General features: G+C 32.5%; 6 protein-coding genes and 2 non-coding genes across 8 annotated transcripts; 3 read left to right on the top strand and 5 right to left on the bottom strand. All coding sequences in view use genetic code 12, as the record gives it.

Moving 5' to 3' along the window:
• Positions 1 to 11: 11 nt before the first annotated feature.
• On the bottom strand, positions 12 to 1,382 carry CD36_45550 (GDP-mannose-dolichol diphosphochitobiose mannosyltransferase, putative; the record flags this gene model as incomplete). The annotated part of the gene is made up of 1 exon (XM_002420153.1): positions 12 to 1,382. One exon carries the CDS (start codon positions 1,380 to 1,382, stop codon positions 12 to 14), a length of 1,371 nt encoding a protein of 456 aa, XP_002420198.1.
• Positions 1,383 to 1,521: 139 nt separating this feature from the next.
• tRNA-Ser (TGA) lies at positions 1,522 to 1,603 on the bottom strand. Its single transcript has one exon. It is a non-coding gene; the product is annotated as a tRNA-Ser (tRNA).
• A 341-nt stretch (positions 1,604 to 1,944) lies between these two features.
• CD36_45540 (putative ectonucleotide pyrophosphatase/phosphodiesterase, [includes: alkaline phosphodiesterase (ec 3.1.4.1); nucleotide pyrophosphatase (ec 3.6.1.9)]) lies at positions 1,945 to 4,017 on the top strand (the record flags this gene model as incomplete). The annotated part of the gene is made up of 1 exon (XM_002420152.1): positions 1,945 to 4,017. The coding sequence occupies one exon, from the start codon at positions 1,945 to 1,947 to the stop codon at positions 4,015 to 4,017; it is 2,073 nt and encodes a 690-aa protein (XP_002420197.1).
• A 136-nt stretch (positions 4,018 to 4,153) lies between these two features.
• Positions 4,154 to 6,205, bottom strand: CD36_45530 (conserved hypothetical protein; the record flags this gene model as incomplete). The annotated part of the gene is made up of 1 exon (XM_002420151.1): positions 4,154 to 6,205. The coding sequence occupies one exon, from the start codon at positions 6,203 to 6,205 to the stop codon at positions 4,154 to 4,156; it is 2,052 nt and encodes a 683-aa protein (XP_002420196.1).
• Positions 6,206 to 6,791: 586 nt separating this feature from the next.
• CD36_45520 (NGG1-interacting factor orthologue, putative) lies at positions 6,792 to 7,706 on the bottom strand (the record flags this gene model as incomplete). The annotated part of the gene is made up of 2 exons (XM_002420150.1): positions 6,792 to 7,597; positions 7,670 to 7,706. The coding sequence occupies 2 exons, from the start codon at positions 7,704 to 7,706 to the stop codon at positions 6,792 to 6,794; spliced, it is 843 nt and encodes a 280-aa protein (XP_002420195.1).
• Positions 7,707 to 8,525: 819 nt separating this feature from the next.
• tRNA-Thr (TGT) lies at positions 8,526 to 8,597 on the top strand. The gene has a single exon. It is a non-coding gene; the product is annotated as a tRNA-Thr (tRNA).
• A 992-nt stretch (positions 8,598 to 9,589) lies between these two features.
• On the bottom strand, positions 9,590 to 12,679 carry CD36_45510 (conserved hypothetical protein; the record flags this gene model as incomplete). Its single annotated transcript, XM_002420149.1, has 1 exon — positions 9,590 to 12,679. The coding sequence occupies one exon, from the start codon at positions 12,677 to 12,679 to the stop codon at positions 9,590 to 9,592; it is 3,090 nt and encodes a 1,029-aa protein (XP_002420194.1).
• A 5,713-nt stretch (positions 12,680 to 18,392) lies between these two features.
• CD36_45500 (conserved hypothetical protein) lies at positions 18,393 to 20,630 on the top strand (the record flags this gene model as incomplete). The annotated part of the gene is made up of 1 exon (XM_002420148.1): positions 18,393 to 20,630. The coding sequence occupies one exon, from the start codon at positions 18,393 to 18,395 to the stop codon at positions 20,628 to 20,630; it is 2,238 nt and encodes a 745-aa protein (XP_002420193.1).
• Between the last annotated feature and the right edge of the window lie 289 nt (positions 20,631 to 20,919).

The raw sequence follows: 20,919 nt of genomic DNA, 5'->3' as shown, positions 1-20,919 counted from the left end.
ACTTAAAGTTTTTAGGACTTATTTTCAAATATAGAACCAAAAGTTTGCATCCAGTTTTCGTCCCATCTGGAGTTACTCTCCTCTAAAGCTCCTTCCTTTAGTGATCTTAACAACGTACCATCAGTAAATACCCCAGTGATCAAACGAGTCACCTCCTTAGTTTGGTCTGATTTACTGTTTGTGAGTAGTCCATTGACGCTGTTCTTCACTAATTCGTCTATTGCTGGGAAATCTAGAGACACAACAGGGACACCACAACCGAAAAAATCAACAATTTTCATTGGCAAATCTATGCCACTGGAAGATGTGTGTAATGAAATACCCAAATCAGCGCATGCTAGAACTTTAGGATAGTCCTCTGAACTTAACCATGCACTTTTCACACAAACTTTGTTCGTAAACTCTAACCTATCTACTGTCTCCAAAAATTTTTCCTTCAAAGGTCCTTTACCAGTAACAATTAATAATATTGGTGGAGTGTTTGGTGTACTCTCATAACCTTTCAATGCATCTAGTAGGATATTAAAATCCTCATCAGGAGTAAATGAAGTTGAACTAATTAACACCTTATATTTTTCAATGTCAATGTCTGCAAACAACTTATGCCCTGACATAAACTCTCTCTTATTCGACAAAGGCTGGAATTGAGCTCCTGGCCTATCGTACAATGTAACAATTTTTGACTTTTGAAATCCAAATTCTTTGACTAAATATTTCCTCATACTTTTCGTGACTGTTATATTAAGATTGGCAAATTTCCCCAAAAACATTTCATATAGTTTCACCAATTTCACAAGTGGGTGGTTTAAATTATTGTATCTCAAATTCAAAATTGTATAATTCAAATTGTGCCAGTCAATAATTAACTTGGTTTCTCGACTGAAAATTGTCTTGAACAACATCACAATCAATAGTATGGGAATACTGGGAGGGTTCTGTATCATAATATAATCTGATCCTCTGGTGTCCCATAATATGCTCCAAATTTTCCCACATTGTTTTAGGACTTTAAGAATAGCAAAAACGATAAAGGGCAAATTGTTGGTATTTTTGATAGCCTCTATTGGAATGATATCAATATTTACATCATCAACAATTTGGTGTGATGGTTCTGTTTCGACATAACCACATAAATTCACATAGTAATCCAACTTACTGAACGATGACGCATGGTAACACATTCTAGGTGAATGGCCCAAGTCCCCTAGTACAAAAATTGATATAGTTTTCCGTTTACTGGACCTGTTTTTATGAAATATCCAAGGCAATATATGGTAAGCTAACACTGGCAAGCTAATATAGACCCCAATTAGACAATATAACCACGGTCCAGAGTATTGCCATAAATGATCAAATCCTTTATATTTAATAATTTCACCCATACCACAGTATAAATGAGTGTTGAACTAATCTGTGTATACAGTAAAAGATTGTTGAAAATGCCAAAAAAAAAAAAAGAAAAAATATTAAACGAAAAGAATGAAATAAAAAATCTAGAGTATTGAACTATCAAAAAAATAACGACAACTGCAGGACTCGAACCTGCGCGGGCAAAGCCCAAAAGATTTCAAGTCTTTCTCCTTAACCGCTCGGACAAGTTGCCTAATTTTCTAGAAAATAATAGTGCTCATTTTCTAGTCAATTAGATGTCTGGTTTAAAGAACACGTTCTAGATTGTTGGTATTGGTCCAATGCATCAGTATAGTGCTACTCCAATACCTGATAGGCCTGGAAATAAAGAAAACTTGTTGTTAGCTCTTTTTGCGAGTCTGCGCCTGTTGTCGTATGTCTCTGTATAGCCCGGGACGATGGTATTACTCGCAAAGTTGAGATAATGACGATTAAAAAAAAAAAAAAAACAAATAATATGCAAATCGAGTTACGACTATTTAGAATCTTTTCTTTTGATTCAAGATCCTCAGAGTTGCATACCCATACAACAAAATGTCTATCAATTACAATGCACAACCTCATGCTGTGGACGTGCCTGTTACTGACATGGACGACCCCGAGGATGATATTATTTTTGCTGAACAAGCATCTACACAACAAAATAGAACTCGAAATTCGTTTTTAGATAATTTGGATTTTGAAACTGACAATTCAAGGTCCGCATCAGGAGGGATTTTAGACAAATTTCGCTCTTTTTTTGAGTCACGACTGGGTCAAAATGATGATTACGAAATGGTTCTGCGGTTTGACGTAGATAGCACAAACGAAAGTGATGGTCTAGATAATCAACCACCAATTGATGTTAGAGAACGCCGACTTCAATTATTGGAGAAACAAGTTAAACGTCGAACTATTGTTGGTAGTGTATTTTTGCTTACAGTGGGTATATTGACACTTGTGCTATTCTTCAATAAGAATAGTGCTAAACTCTTGGTGAATTCAGGACCAACCCGTAAAGTCTATTCAAATTCAACACATGAGTTTCATCAAACAACGATATTGATATCACTTGATGGGTTCCACCCTCATTACATTAATCCTTTGGATACCCCTACCATGCATAATATAATGAAGAATGATTATGGTGCACCATACATGACTCCTAGTTTTCCCTCCCTGACTTTCCCTAATCATTGGACTTTAATTACAGGATTGCATCCATCTGAACATGGAATAGTAGGGAATACTTTTTATGATCCGGTATTGAAAAAACAATTTATAAACACAAATCCTAAAGTAGGCGGATTAGACCCAGATTTTTGGAGAGGAGGCGAACCTATTTGGAAGACGGCTGAGAGACAAAATGTTAAATCTGCAGTTCACATGTGGCCAGGTTCAGAAGTACCACATATTGGCCCAACAAAGGATTTTGATAGATACAATGGGTCTGAATTGTTATCTTCAAAAGTGGATAGAGTTATGGGTTGGATAGATCACGAGAGCATAGACACAAGACCAGAATTGATTCTTACCTATGTTCCCACTATTGACCAATTTGGCCACAAGTTTGGGATCTCAGGTGGTAACTTAACTGAAGCTTTGACTTATGTCGATAATTTTATTGACCTCATGCAACAAGAGATTCATAAAAGAAATCTCGATGAAATTGTCAACATGATTATTGTCAGTGATCACGGAATGGCCCCAACTTCCAATGACAGATTGCTTTATCTTGATGATTTGGTAGATTTGGATAAAATTGAACATATTGATGGGTGGCCATTGTTTGGCTTACGGCCAAAGGGGGACATTGATGATTTCTACATTGAACTTTCAGGAAACTTTAATAAACTAGATTCCAAAGTGACTTCACATTATCATATATATAGAGTTGAGAATATACCACCAGAATTTCAATTTGGTGGCAACATAACTGCTCACAAGTACAATTACCGTCTAGCCCCAATCTGGATAATACCTGATGTTGGATATTCGATCACTACGCATAAACAAATGGAGGATAATGGATTTGAGTATAAACCCAAAGGTGTTCATGGGTATAATAACACTCACTTGTTAATGAGAGCAATATTTTTAGGAACTGGGCCTTATTTTAAAAACAAAAATTTGAAAGTGGAGCCATTTGCCAATACAGAAGTTTATAACTTGGTTTGTGATACATTGGATATTGTACCGGCACCAAATAATGGAAGCTTGCCACATGAAGTTTGGTCTCAAAAACTACCTGATGAATGGACTGACGACTTGACATTTCCAAACTTGCCATTCCAAGTTGAGCATATTGTTAGAAAAAATGCAACTTATGATTTGCTTTGGAGAAAAGGAAGTGAAGCAAAAATCGATCCAGCTCCAGCTCCAACAAACAAACATCCAGTTGAATCTATGAAGTCAGAAGAGTCGACTATCACCTCGCTAGAGACAGAATCATTGCCCAAACCAAGTGATTTTATTTCGTCCTCAACTGGTTCAACGATGAAAACGCTGACTACTACAAAAGTTCATGAAGGGTTTGGAGAGGTTATAGGTGATATTATTGGTGGAATTGAAGATGGTTTTGATGCCATTGGCGATGTGGTTCATGATTTTATAGACGATATCTTTTAATAAAGTTATCTAATTAGAAGAATAAAAGTATTTAATTGTTTAATTTACAAAACTACTACTATTATTTGTTATTTTTGGTTCTTTCGTTGGTACTATACACCCGCAATTATTCCTTTGGTATTGTGTGTGGCTTTTCCTAGTCAAAGACACTTGTTGAATGGTTTGCAGGCGAATCAATCACAAATGGAGAGTTTGTATTTCTTGTTGGTGTTTCTGGAATCAAGTTTGTATCTAGTGTGTCTAACGAATGATTTTGGTTGGGACTTTTTGATAAAGGTGAGTCATCAGTTGAATCTTGACATAATCTAACAATTTCCTCTTTACTTAGAGAAAGGAAGGTTTTTGATCTGGTTATGATTGCCCATTTTCGTTTAATCAACTCCAATACTGTCACAATAAAGATCGCTTCGTTGGAAAACGCCAAATCTCTCCAGATTGTCAACAATACTGATATGGATGTTTCATCGTCAGAAAAACTATGATCAAACAGGATAAATAATTTGAACAATTTCTGTAATAATAAATATCCAAGCTCTTTTAATTCGTATAAATTTGTTAAAACAAGTAATCCTGAATAATCAACCAAGGTGAGCTCACCAATGTATTTTTCATCAAACTCAATTGTTCCAACATACAAATAGTATATCAAAGCTTTGATTCGGTTAATTGGCTCGGGAAGAAACAACCTATTTTGTAAGGCCTCATTCATTCCTGTTTGTATCATTCTTTGGAAATGAGGCCAGCGGGCTACAAGAACGGTCTTATGGACTCTAATAGATTCTGTTTGATATTCTAGTTGGGCCTCTACTTTTTCCTTGTCGTCATTGCTGACTAATGCAATAATTTCAAAATCAGTAAATGTGGAACTCACAAGTAGTCGATGGTAATCCGATGATAATGGATTTTCTAGTTGTGACGGGATACCAAATTTCTGTATTTCGATTTGTAATATATAGTTTAGTCGGGCTGATTCCTGCTCTTCGTCGTCTTCCTCTTCCTCCTCCCCCCCTGTGTCTGTTCTCCTTCCATTGCCATCAATGTCAGGCTCATGTTCGTGCCCTTCATCTTCTTCTTCCACCATACTATTCTCGTTCATGTCACTGCTAGTGTTCAAATAAGCACCAAATGGGTGGCTATTCCTTTGCTTTTTCTTTTGTGTTCCCAACAAGTACAATTTACCTTCGTGATTAACAAATGCTGTTTTCCAAATGTAGTCGTTCATATTTTTATCCTTGAAATAGTGACTTAGATTATTCTGTGAAAATAAGTTTTGTGCTTCAAATTTCCCAAGATCAAAACAAGAAATGCTAAGCCCGTTGTTAGGATAATTCCACAATGGCAACTTAACAAATAAACTTATGGATGGATTGATTTTGCTACTTAAGATGGCTAGATCATAAAATCCTGTTGGAGGCACATTGGTGATATCTAAATTCAAATATATCTCTCCCATTGCTTTCGTTTTCAAAGAATAATAAGTTATTGATTTAACATGATTCATATCCTTATCTAATCCGCCAAATGAGAAAATCCGGTCTTCGTACATCATAATTGTATGATCAAATCTATAGACAAACTCAATTGGTCCCAGCCAGATGCCTAAAGTCAAGTCATAACAGTATAAATCGTTTAAAGGGGTAGATTTCACCAACCCACCACTAATATATAGTTTTGATCCATCACGAGATAAGCAACAGGCATGCCTTGATCGCGAACTAGGACAATTTTCCAATGCAAAATTAGGTGGGCCTATCCATTTTTTATCGAAAATGTTATAAATCATCATCAAACTATCTTTTTTGATCTCTCCAGTACTACCATTCATCGTGTCCAGTCTTGTTGACGCTGTTTGTCTACTATTAAACCGTCTACTCTCCAGTGTTGGGATTTCATCTTCAAATGGTAGGCCACCATATACTAAAACGTTACCATTACCTATGTACACTGACAGGTGTCCTTCTCGATATAAACCATCTATTTTGTTGTCTATTTCCCACTGCATAGTTGATGTATCTAGTAAGTACACATTGCTATCCAATGCATCATATTCATCAAACCCTCCATATAAAAAAGCATATGGTGTACCAGTACATGCCACAATAGTTGATTTGAAGTTATGTGATGGGATTGATCCTAACGATTTATGAATTGCTAGACTTGGACATTCTGATGGCCTCATTTCAACCATTTCATTGAAATTTGTACCATATACTATGCCAAAGTCAAGTGTCGGGTCTTGCTGTTTTTCTAATTGGTTATTTTTATAGTGCAAGTGTAAATATGTAGGTATATGGGTCTCTCTCTTTCTTTAGATTTGAAAAGAGTGTAGTGGGGTGATGGAGATAGTGTTTGGTGACGTTGATAGTATGGTTAATGTACCATCGCGATAATGTTTCAAAAAAATGCGGATAATAAGAAGGGGGTGGGGAGGGAGGAAAGGACAAATAAAAAAAAGTAGTGTGCAAAGTTACAAATATCAGTACTGATGATGTTTTACAACACAATTAATGTGACGGGGAGGAACAACTATCAAGCTAGTGATACTTGTAATACAAATATGTGTCACCCGATTAACTGTGTGTCATTCCCTGCTGCCCAACATAGTTTTATTGAGGTACTTTTTTAATTTGCTCAGATTAATCAGTGACAGTGAATAAAGAGAACAGGCATTCGACAGAGCTTAGCATTATATGCCTATTGATAACTCTTGTATTTCATTGAACAGTGTTGTCTATTCTCTCTCTACGCTTTTTTTGTCCCAGTTGTATACGCCTTTACCAAGTTTCAAATGGATCTTTGTCAGTTTCACTTATTAAAACTTCATCAGTATCATCTAGTTCATTCTTCAATTGTTCTTGAATTACTTTCAAAAAAGCTCTTTCGGTGTTTGAATGATTACAACAAATCACTGATGATCCAGATTCCTTGAAAAACAATGCTTCATGATGAGATAATTCTCCTGTGTAATATAAATCTGCGTCCACTCCTTTGAACACACCACCTCCAGAACCAGCACAAATGGCAATTGTTTTAATATCGTGGTCAATTCCATCTTTTGATGGTGCCACTTGTACATGTTGCAAACCAAGTTGCTCTTTGATATTGGATAGTAAATCTGTTAATTTTGATGGTTGGCTCAATTTCACTAATCTCCCCATTCCACAATCTGAATCAGTTTTATCTTGTTCAATTGGGATCGATGATTCAACTTTTTGGTTTTTGGTAATACCTTCTACTAAAAAATCATTGACACCTCCTTTAGCACTATCAACTGCAGTATGTGGAGAATAAACACTAATCTTATTTTGAATCAATTTAATGAGTGATCTTTGTTGAGGGTCGTTATGTGTAATTGACTTTAATCCACGAAATATAAAGGGATGATAAGCCACAATGAAATTGGCATTTTTCGAAATTGCTTCATCAGCAACAGCTTGGGTTAAGTCAATGGTTAATAATACCTTGACTGGAACCTTAGTATTAAGTTCTGAATCAGATTCTTCAAAAGAACTGGAATCAACTAATAATCCAGTATTATCCCAAGTTTTGTCAGCCAAGGCAGTGGGATAGAATTTTTGAACTGTTGAATAGAAAAGTGTTTGGTTGTTAGTACTCTAGTAAAAACATATGGTATTATTAATCAAGTACATACTAGCATTGACAACTCTTTTCACTGAAGTCTTTGACATGATGAGTTGATATTGTGAGGCAGTAATTGTTCTTTTAACTTGAATTACGACTTTTCAAAAATTTGTCTTTGATTTTTTTTTTTTTTTTCGCTCTTTCGTAAGCAAGTTTATATGGTGGATGTAATTCAAACTTTAAGTGATAAAAATGCATTGTAATATAATTTCATAACTAATTAACTATGAGGTATTGATATCAAAATGTTTTGATTTTAGAAAAGTGGAGTAAAAAGATAATAAAAACTTGTAGTTGAATTACAACCTACTTTTTATTAAAAAATTGCAAAAAATTTGAATCAAAATATTAATCTAATGATATTATCATATAGCAGACAAAACAAAATGATAGTCTTCATTATTGTTATTAGCCCTAATCTAAGTACAAACCATAACCAATTTATCTACAATATTTGTTACTAATAACTTAAAATCAACTGATTGACACTTGATATCGATATTTAATAAACAGAATATATGTACATTTTAAATACCAGAAGGAAAAATCTAATGTACTATAATTTGGGTATTTGTTACACAAATACTGAGATGAGATGAGCTCTCGATGATTACTGACTGAAATTATCTCTTAGTGTGATATAGCTGCTCATCTCATCTGAAAATTCCAGGTTGGTATTACCAATCATTACTATAACTAGGTATTGTATTAGTAATCAACTGAGTCCATTTATTAATTATAGATCTATAGTTTGTGTTTATATAAAGAGGAGTTTCGTCTCATATTTTGTTTAATAGTTTAGAATAAAGAAATCAAGTATCTTCTGAATCTACTCATAAAAAAATAGTACGCACGAAAGAAAAGTTGCCTTTTTAGCTTAGTGGTAGAGCGTTGCACTTGTAATGCAAAGGTCGCTAGTTCAATTCTGGCAAGAGGCAATTATTAATTTTTTTTCTTTTTTTGCTTCCACCCGTAATTCCTTAAGGAATTCAAAATTTTTTTTGGGGTTTTCGTTTTTTAGCAATCATCATGATCAATAACATTTGATACATCAAATGAAATGAAATGACGATCATACTGTTGTAAATGCAACCAATTGGAATCAACTTTTTGATCATTCAAGTTTTTCTTTATCTTTGTTTTTCTTTTTGTTTTAGATACGTTTTGCAAACTTTAAAATGTTAAGAAGAAAATTGAGAGTTTTGTATTTCTTCCAAATAGCAACATTTAAAACAATGATATCATATATATAGATAAAGAGATAATCAATGATTGTGGCAATTTAGATTTTTCTCTCATTGATTAGGTTTATGAATAATGGGGGTCATGTATTTTTGATTGATTTGAATGTATGTGAATTGTAAGTTGTGATTTGTTTAATATGATCCTGTAAGTAGTTCAGCCCCAAAGGAGATTGAATCGTAGTAGCAACAGTAATCAATAATACCTACAAATCTTATTCAGTTAGTTATACAAACTAATTGATAGTAAACAAATAATATATTAGTATTTGTTAAAAAACTCAAAACCACTTAAAAACTAATTAATCTAAAACATAATACACATAATTACACATACACAATACAAATTATAGAATTAAAGAAAAAAATCAAACAAACAAACAAGGAAGAACCAAGTAAAAATCCCAAAATAAAACAAAAAAAAAAAATGACAGTAAGAATCCATCTATATGTATAAAAGTGTCCTTAGAGTTTCCCTGTGGGATGATAGTATCAATAAGCACCTGTGCTTTTTGAAATATGGTATGTCAAATAGGAACATATAGGACACAACAGACTCTTTGATAAATATGAAGCATTAAAAAAATTTCAAGGATATGTAGAATTGAAATGAGCTATCCAAACAAAACAAAAGTTCAAGATAATCTAAGCAATAAATGAATAAATAAATAAATAAATAAATAAATAAATTATGACGAAGGAAAGGTTATTGATTTTGGATTGATATAAATTTGATTTAATTGATTAATTAAACAACAAATGATTTCCCAATTATAATATTTAAATTGATGATTAATATAAAAATCTTTTAATCCTAACCATTGATCAAATAAATATAATTCATAAAATAATTTCAAATTTGGTTGAATAATTATATTAAATCGTTGAACTCTAACAATGAAATATGATTGTAAAAATCCAAGACGATAAGTTTTCATTAAATGAGCAATTATTAATGTTGCTGATCTACTAACGCCAATTTTACAATGAACTAAAGTTTTATTAGTATAATTGTTGTTGTTGTTGTTGGTGGTGGTGGTGGTGGAAGGATTATTGATATTGGTGGTTGTTGAACCTAATAATATTTTATCTTGGATAGCTGGTGGTGCATCAATTAATAATTCCATTAATGAATCTCTACCATCATCTTTAAAATCATGAATATAAATTAATGATTTGAAATTCTTATGTGGTAACCCCATTGATGATGATGATGATGAAGAAGACCATTTGTTTAATAATTCTTGAGGTATTGATTTCAAATTTTTCAGATTAAATTCAAATTCATAAATTTTCGATTTTGAATTATTAAATGTATAAATTGGTTTAATAATTTTACAATTATTTTTAACTTTTCCTCTACCTTTATCTTCCTTTTCTTCTTCTTCTTCTTCTTCTGCTTCTTCTTCTTGTAATTGGAAATCAAATTTATAATATTTCTTCAAAGTATGCCACCAAGTTGGTAATTCATCAATAGAAATCACATGAGTGAATTTATAAGCTTGTAATATTGTTAATGACCCACCATGTTTTGAACTTCCTAAATATACATTTGGTAAAATTCTCGTTGGTAAATTTATATCATGTTTGGAATTATTAGTCTTGGGAACAAACCAATCATCTTGATAAAGTGGAGGTTTAGCAATGGGATTGAGACAATAATACCGATGAATTGAATCTAAATCTAAATTATTCATATCAATGATAGTTGGGAATTCTTGAATTAAATGTTTGTTCAAATAATCAACAAATGGTTCCAATTCTCGTAAAAATTGTAAATCACCACCAATAATATCTGGATTTGAAAAAAATAATTTGACATTTTCTGTTTCTGTTAATTGGAAAATTGATTCTTCAATGATAAATTTACCCAATAATTGCATTACTAATACTAATAAATTAGTAGAATGAGTGAATCCATCATAACAACCAATAAATACTTTATTAACTCGACTAATTCGTTCAATTAATTTCAAGATGTTCAAGATCATTATTAGTTCATATTCATCAACTGATTGATTATCTCTAAAACCCAATGATGGGATCGTTATTCTATACGTATGATGAATATGATTTCCCAGCATATAATCTTGCCAAATACATTGCAAGTCATATAATGTGGGGAATTTATCATAACATGCTTCATTTTGATAATCTTCACAATATATCACAAGTTTGAATTGATTATCTATTTGATCTTGTATTTGTTGGTAATCAAGAATATTACCAACACATACTTTATTATTTAATATCCAATGTTTACCATACATTTTCCAAATTAAATTTTGTTCCAATCGATGGAATTTATTGAAAAATCCATCTCCTTGACTAATGAAAACTTCGTTACTATTATTATTATTATTATTATTATTATTATTGTTGTTGTTGTGACTGGTGTCACCATTATTGTTCTTAGTGTAAGGAGTAGGAGATTTGATTATTTGATTAACAACGGCATTATTATACCAATGCAATTCATCAGAGCCATTATCAAAATAACTTTGATCTATTGACCGCCACCAAGGCGCGCAAGAATTAGAATTTGTCAGATTGGAATATTGGTGTTCACACTCTATGTCAATAATATAAATAAATCGATTACCAGAAGATTTCATATATGACAACAACTTGTTCACTAATTTTTGGGTATTATTATTGGTTTTATTAGTACAAGTATTGTAATTATAAACCACCATATGAGATAATGGTGCCATTAATTCAATTTGTTGGCCGAAATTGCGACAATTGACTTTATTACCACTACTAGAATAATAATATTCATAATCATTATTACTTGAGTATCGAGATTTTGATGGTACTAGATCTTCAACATTCACAGTATTGATTAAATTTGGAATATTCTCTTTGTTGTTGTTGTTATCATTTTTCGTGGTATTAATAAACATGAAATTATTAATAGTTAAATTTACAAGCTGATGATTAATTTTATCAACTGATTTACCAGCTTCTCTAACAAAATGTACTTGTTGATCTCGCTCATTAAGTCCATGTAAATAAGGAAATAATGTATCCGAATATTCATAATCAAACCCCAGTTTTTGATGATAATTGAAATATAATAATCGATTAAGTTGAGCAACAGTGTTAATAACAAACACTTGATCTTCTCCCATATCACCACTATTATTATCTTCAAAATAACTCTTTAAGCCTTTATTGAATCTGAATAACCAAACATCTTGGAAATCTTGGAATGCAGTATGACAATTACTATAAGTGCTTGACCGTGAGCTCTTTCTGCTATTAGTGTTATTTTTGATACTACCACCATTACCAAATCTATAACTTCCATCACTAGCGATGACATTGTTATCAACAGTAGTACTTGTGCGTCTTGTGGGTGGTGCTGAGGATGACGACGAAGACAATAGTGATGCTAAAGAAGTAGTTGATGGTTTTTGTTGTTCTGGTTGCTGTTGCTGTTGCTGTTGCTGCTGATTCTGCAGTGAAGCCATATGACTTTCCTGAGGTGTCCAAGAAGAGTTTGGGAGAGCAACATTACTCAATATACTTGAAGCTGAAGATGATGAAGATAACATAGTAATTGAAGTTGGAGTTGCAATTGCTGGGGAAACGGTTGTTGTTGGTGGGGGTACTAAACAAGATCTAGGAATATTAACATTATCAGATTTGTAATATAATGAATCTGGGGTGGTTGTGACTGTGGTACTGGTAGTAGTATCAGATGATGTGGTGGTGGTAGTACTCAATTTTCTGTTTCGATGCTGGTTACGCAAATAAGATAAAGTTGAACTCATCTTTGAATGTTGGGTATTGTTGGTGGTAACTACTAATGAGTTGGCAAAGATGAAAACAAAATAATAGTCTTTGGCGGGTATTGGTTGAGTTATATAAATATTTTTTTTGAAGCAATTGATGTTAAACAGTTGACGATTCAATCAACAACTTAAATGAGTGTTGTTGATCTTTTTTGGAATAGTATGTAAGAAATGTAATGTGTTAAATGTTAAGATGTGAAAATATATTCTTTAAATCTTTTGTAATTGCTGCGTACTAAGTTGAATATGTTTGCTTTGTTATCTCTTTCTCTTTCTCTCTTCTTTATATATATATATGTGTAAGATTGGCGTCGACGTTGCTTATCTGGTGGTGGAAATTGCTGCAGTGAGACTAAAAAGATTAAACCAGCTAATTAAGATGCAAAAAAAAAAAAGAAAGAAAGAAAGATAGAAAATAGAATGTGTACAAAATTTATTAGAATGGGGAGAGAAAGGGGAATTTGAAACTAGAAAATTACATTGATATTTATATTTCACAGAAGTATCAGTATATGCAACACATTTTACTTAAAAGTAGTGAAAATCCTTAAAAAAACACATCACATTATCTCAGGAACAAACAAACAAACGTAGTGAAGGAAATTGACAACAATAAAAAGAAAAAAAAAAATTATTAAAAAAGACAACATGAGACGAGTATCAACTTTTCTTCTTTTGCTGCTGCTGCTGCTGCTGCTGCTACTATTAGTGGTGTTGCTTTATTGTTTGTTTTATTATTTTAGAATTTTTAAACAATTTGAATTTTTTTTTTTACTTTTGTTGTTTTCTAATTTAGTAAATCTTATTATATGCAAAGTCAAATTATAGAATTATAAAATTGTCTTCCCAATAATGGCTTTCTTTTTTATTTTTATCCTTTTGGTAGCCTCATGAGGTTTTATTTTTCTTGTTCGTTCGTTCGTTCGTTCGTTCGCTCTCTCTCTCTCTTTTGTTCCTACTCCCGTCTAAAAAACTAAAAAATAAGTTACACAAAATTAAGGTGCGAAATTATTCTGTTTTAGGACAAATTATTATTATTTTATGTTGCACCCCCTCCTCTCTTTCTCTTCTCCCCTCCCCCACCCCTTGGTCTTCTCCCCTGCGTGGCCCAGCCTCTAATTCTATTACTACCAGCAAACTATCATTTATTTAATACCACCAACAACCAACCAACCAGCAAGCAAGTTCTACATATTATTCTATTCAAAACATGCTTAATTTTTAGCTATTTCTATTCTGCTTTGATAATTAATAGATTTTGTTTAACACTTGTAACAAAATTGAGCAATCTTCATATATGTATAAGCTTCGTATTACCCAAAAAGAAAAAGGTTAAACTTTTGATAACAACCCATTTTGTTCTCTTTGATGATGTTTTACTTACAAACAGGGTCACGCCGTATCAATACTTTATCAATATCCAACCAATAGACCAATCAAATTCAGTGTAATTGATCATTCATTATTCGCTTAATTACAGAGACAACAACCCAATAACTGGGGATTGATTGGTTGCGTACATTAACACAAAACACAAAATTGGAACTAAAACTAGTTCAGATGGACCCCCTTATCCTCCTCCAGCCAACAAACAAGCCCTGTAACTGAAAGAATAAAGATACTTAACTTTCTTGCTTGTCTGCCCGTTCGCCCGTTCGCCCGTTCACTCTTTGTCTCTAACAACCTTCATTTACTCTAGATTAGGTTCAACTACACGAGTAAACCGAATGAATACCAATGCTCAAACAGATCATATTTATTGATCACATGTGAAAACATTTTTAACAAAGAAACTGAAACTTCTTGTTAATAATGTCCATCCTATTCCTATTGTAGTCTAAGAACATTATGTATTGATCTCGAGTAAAATCTTAATAACCGTTGTAAAGTAAAAAAAAAAAAAAAAAAAAAAAAATAGAAGGAAGGAAAGAAATAATAATGTACATAGACGACGAAGAATAGAATAAACGACGACGCACTAAAGAAGTAATAAATAATATTCGAAACATACATGTACTCCTGTAAAACCATACATTCTCAGATGTTACAAATTAGGACATACTACGAACAAGACGTGTTTTCTTAGTAGAATTAACTGGTTCTTCTTCTATTAATGTCAAACGCGTCTCCTTATACTGGCAATATGATTCGGCAATCGAAAAAAAAAGGGCATTTAGTATAGATAGGACAGGCGAACTGTATATATGGGGTGTGGAGATACTGTGTGACAGTGGCTATAGATTGGCGATCAAGACGATTTACCAAGCGTCTAGGTGACGAGCGGATACTACGGAGTTAAGGTATTGGTTATCAATGATGTAAGTATACACATCCTAAGCCATAACGTACATGCACATACCTCCAGGGCGTACATTCCAAAAAAAAAAAAGAGGATACACAAACCACAAGCCAAGTGGTTAAGATTAATTTATTTTCTCTTTCTTTGTTCATTTCATGTAGGTTGACGACAATCATTGAATACAACAACAACAACATATTAAAGGCTTGTGAATAGGGATATTTCTTACACGTGATTTATTTTTTTTCTTCTTTTCTCGTATTATTTTGCCTAAACTTGGTTAAATTATACCATGGAGTATAATCACCTGGTTTAGGGAAGGATATCTGTATTTTTCTTCTTCCTTCTTTTCGTCAAAGGTTAAATTGTTGATCTTCCCTAACTTCTTAGGGAACTATTGCCTATACAAGGTAAATATGAGCTATTCTGTAGTAGTAATAATAATAATAATAATAACCACACGCGTTATCTACCAAAAAAACAGATAATATGGTACAACCACCACCACGACCACCTTTTCTTCCAACATTTTGTGGACATTACTTGTCCCTAAAACCCAACAATTTTTGTAAACCTATTGATTAAGAGAATATGTCTTTGCATTTGTGTGATGCCCGTCAGCTTTTTCGAGACCACACACGTTTCGTACTTTTTTTTTTGTGTGTCTTTTGGTAGCAGGTACAAATATTGGTGACAAGACGATTGAAGTAATTCATGACCCTCTGTCAACTCAGTTCCTCTGGCACACGTTTACTATCTTGTTCTAACAAAACCAGAAGATTACAAGCATGGTCTATATATTTAATTGAACAAAAAACTACTACGCCCCACTATACCATATCAATAATTTTTTTTTGTGTATGAAACTCATAGAATTCATAATATTCACTAACAACATAATGATAGTAGTAAGACAAATAACTAGACTTGACTTTTTTTTGACCAGATACAAACAAAAATGTGACAGGTAACAAAACCGTCAAGTTTATTATTAAAGATAGAATTCTTTTTTTGCTTAAAGAAAAGTTTAAAACTGAAAGATTATAATTATGAAACATCAAATTTTTGTCCAACTTATAACTTTGTATTTGTTCTATTTTGTATTAAAAAAAAAAAGGAGAAACAAAAGGAACTTTAATTAAGTAAAGAATAATTAGATTTATTTATTATATGTTGTTATAAATTCATATTAAAGTTTGTGGTGGTGGTGTTGTTGTTGTTGGTATAAGATGATCTATAATAATAATAATAATAATAAATTGTGTGATGGCCATATTATTATTGTTAATATTTTCTGACAGAGAAAGAACAATATCGCTAATAAAATAGAAACTTAAATATAATTACACCAATAATCATGATTCCACAACAACGCGTTGTTCATATTTAAATGTTAAAATCACATTCCCAAGAGGGAAGAAAAGAAGATTTTCATTTATACCTCATTTGCATGATGAGGGATTTTTTTCAACTCAATAATATTAGGCATAAGAACTCGTCTATTTGTAATAAAGAGAATATTTTGGAGTGGCGATACTTTGTTGGGCCTAATTAGGCATGGTTTGTGGTACTTAACTAGGTCCTGGTGATAATCTCGGGTGCAAAAGAAAAAAAAAAAAACAGAACCAGATTCCACAATCTCCAAATAGAAATATCATTCAAACAAACCAACACAGTAGAATTAGATAAATTGATTAACTCTGAGGGATTTTTTTTTTCTGTAGACTACAACTTTTTGACGATATTCTCTATGAACTAGTGATGATTATGATATTTGGTTAAGCTCTACTTGCATCAAGAGTGGGTTATGATTCTGTAAATAGTTAATCTTAGCTATGCATAAACTAAAATAAGAAATATTTAGGTACACCCCCCCACCCCCCTCATAAAGATTAGCAAGCACAAGTTTAAAGTGGTATTAATTACTTCCCACCCTGTAAATCTTTCCTTAACTAATAATGTTCCTAGTTTTCTTTTCTTCCATCGTCAATGCGAAAGTGTTTATCCACAAAATGGAAATTCACTACATAATATAGATATTATTCCAATATTATTAACACCTCCTCATAATCCTGGAAGAGAGTGGTGGTTATTTGCCAACTCTATAACCACAATCATTGCTCTTTTGGTAGGTTGAAACGAAAACCCCAAAAAAAGGGGGTCATCAAACTATATTGTTGTATAGACTACCTGTTATCGAGAAATTACAATTTCTTAATCATTCTAAAGCAACATTGACAAAGGAAATAAATATTACCTCAGCGGGTATTATTGTAGTAGAACTTGATAAATGTGGCTTGGGTTAAATTATTCTTTTTTTTTATCAACTATTGGAGTTTTATTTTGTTATCTATTGTTATCGACAAAAGTTGTTGCAATTTCACAACTTTTTCTTCTATTGTTTATGAATACGCGTTTTCTCAAAATACAACAACAATATTGACTTTATACTTTTATCACCTCTTACTAGTTGGTTTATTATGGTTTCTGGTATATGTCGTGTGCCAAGGGTAATGCTCTGAATATAGGTAACACTGCTTGTGGAAACTTGCTTTAATAGACTTTTACTATACAATTGAAACTGGCAATCCATTGGTTACTGCCATTACATTAATGATAATAGAAATTTATCAGTTGATTGTTTAAATTATCTCATCTTATTGTTGTTGTTGTTGTTGAATTTGTTGTATTCAAAGAATTGATTATTGAACAAAGAAGTGGGGAATAACTATACTACATCCAAACTGGGTTACAAATTATCTTAAATTGGGAATATAATTAGATAATTGTTTAATGGCTTAGTTCTTTGTTTAATGCATACTTCAAAAAAATAAATCTTATTGTTGTCTAAGAAAAAAAAAAAAAAAACTTCCCAACAGCAGCAGCACAACTATTTGATTGAATAACAAGTATATGCTTCCTTTGTCTATTATCTAACATGTAAGCGTACCACCCAGAGAGATAAATCTTACATACTTTTGACAGTTTGATGAATTTGTAGGGTTGTTTGTTGTGAGGTCACGTGGATTAGTTTTAGCCGCCATATTGTGCAACCACAAAAAAAGTATGAAAGATATATCGGTTTGTGGCACAAAAGGCACTACAATCATGAACTGTTAAAGTGTCCAAAAAGATTATCAAGTTCTTACTCAAGGTAACCAATTAGGCAATAGTGTCATTTGTTTGTAAATATTATTATATATATTCTAAGAGACAAGTAAGTAAACAGCCGGCACGTTGATAAATTGTTGTTCTGATATTTCCCACATTGATACCAATCACAGTCAGTTTTTTCTTCCTTTTTTTTTTTGCAACCACTTTGAAATCCAAATTTAATAGTTTTTTACTTCAACAATAACAATAATCATCACAGCTATTACAACATCGGTCAATATGAATTTTATTACATCATTATTGTTACTATCAAGTAATACGTTTCTACACCCAACAACAACATACTTACAATCCATCAATGATTCAATTGTTCTTGTGACATCTTCAATGCCATCAAAATTAACAACATTTGGTTATGATCATATATCAACAATTTCTGGCGTTAATGGAACCAATAATATCGATTACATAAAGTTATTAAACGATACCAACGATACCAATTCCACATTTGTTCAATTGGATAATTCTGATTCAGAAATTAGCGATAGCTCATCAAATTCTGGAGATATGTCTTCCAACGAGGAGATTGAGGAGCAAGTAGCACTAGTGAATTCTTCGAGTGAATTATCCGATGAAAGTAATGACGAGGGCCATGACAATGATAGTGATGACAATGGGGATGAAGTTGAAAATTTGGAAAATAATCAAGCCAACGAAAATGACAGCCAAGATGAAGATGATAGAGTGTTCAATTATGAAGGCAACAGTGCCAGTAGCAGTGAAAATGAAAGCGAAAACCATTTGGAACAGGAACCAGAACCGGAACAGCAACACTATTACTATAAAAATAGACTGAAGTTTTATAATCATTTTTTACATTATCCTGAAGTGGTAATAAACAACAATGATGACAGAGATGAGTTACCACCACCAAAGAATAATTTATTACTGAGACTGTCAAGACAAAGCAACAGAAGATTGATGGAAAATTCAAAAAAGAAAACTGTCAAATCCAAATCCAAACCATCCAAATTAAAGCAAAAATCTAGAAAATCTCATAAAAAAAGACCTAAACATCTCAAATCAATTAGAAAACCAAAAGATGTTGAAATAAATGAGATCACCACAGTAGAAGTGATCACATTAACCATTACAAAAGTTTTAACAAGACATGATTTGAATGCAGCAGTAACACCAATTCAACAGCATCAAAGTGGCCACTTGATTATTGGCTACCCCTTTGGTCCTGACAAAATGCCACTACCTATAGCAACTAAAAGTACATTCCATGATCAATACAAACCTGGTGGTGTTTTAAAGGAAGTTGATACAAGTCCAACAAAAGAGCATGATTCTAGTGACGCGAATGAAAATAAACAACCAAATCCAATACCAGGAAAGACAGAACTGCCAAAAAGTACTAATTCTAATTCTGTTGCACTGACGTATCATCATGAACCCTTTGAAACAATACAACAACCCAAAAAACAATTTACTAATAGGACTGGAAACTCTGAAATACCAGAAAACTACCCAAATAATGTACAAGATATTGATGACATTACATTCCCTATTGAATTATCCAATCTGATTACCACACTGATTTTGTATTCAATACTACCAATAAATCAAACTAATCTATCAAGAATTGACACCATATCACTAGTACCAGAAACTGAATCAGCATCCTCTCCTCGATATTCTAGTCACCATAGTGAATTTACCGTTGAAAGACCACCTCGACCAAGTCGAACCAAAAAAAGACCCCGTCTTAGAACCAAAAAACCCATAAAAGTATCGACACACACATCTGCTATTCCCATAGAAAGTTCAAAATCAATATCGAGTTCTGATAATATTAGAAATATAATTGCAACTAGCCCAACTTCCTCAACCTATAACATGCCTCAAAATAATAATTATGATAAACAACCAATATCTTTGTCAATGACAACTGACGCTACCACGAGAAGTGTTACAATCACGGAGAAGTTAGATAAACCGAAATTTCCAGACATTTTCACTATAATAAGGAGCAAACTCTTGAGCAAAAAACCACAAGAAACCAAAATGTATTCAAGCATTCCCACATTTATATCAAGTAGTAGTACTAGTAGTACTAGTAGTAGTAGCAATGACGGAACTCACAAATTCGAAACTAGTATAAAATCAAAAGGAGATAGTCAAACACAGGAAAACACATTCCATAACGACACAAACGCAATTTCTAAAACCAGTGTTGTATCAACAACAACAATATCTACTAAATCAAACGATGATATTTTGAAATCATTCATACAATTCACAGAAACAATCCATTCTCAAATTCAATTCCCTATTGTTGACGATAAAGATGATAATGTTGGCAATAATTATCATCGTCGATTTACTGGCGTTGTCTTACCAGAGAATCGACAATTCATATTCCGATCAGCTTCGCAAAATTTATCATTTTCGGTGTTGGGATTAATTGTTTTATTGTTATTAGTACCTGGACTATTGATAATTATTATGTAGGCAATATATATAACTGCAACTATGTACGACGATACCGAGTAGTTTAGATTCTTATTCTTTTTCGTCAGAATTATAAGACATTTCTTGAACACCATAGAAAAAAAAAATAAATGCAAGCTGAGAAAAATACAACTCCAACTGATTAATACCATCCCACAATCCATCCATAGATTTGTCATCAATCACAAATATTGACACATTTCTAATTATTTTTCATTGTATATATAACTTGGAAGGTTCATTTCATTGTCACGCCTCCTAATCCTATCAATACGCAATCTCATACCAA

Source organism: Candida dubliniensis, chromosome 4, assembly GCF_000026945.1.
Source record: "Candida dubliniensis CD36 chromosome 4, complete sequence".
Taxonomy (NCBI): domain Eukaryota; kingdom Fungi; phylum Ascomycota; class Pichiomycetes; order Serinales; family Debaryomycetaceae; genus Candida; species Candida dubliniensis.
This window is presented reverse-complemented; position numbering and strand designations above follow the sequence as displayed.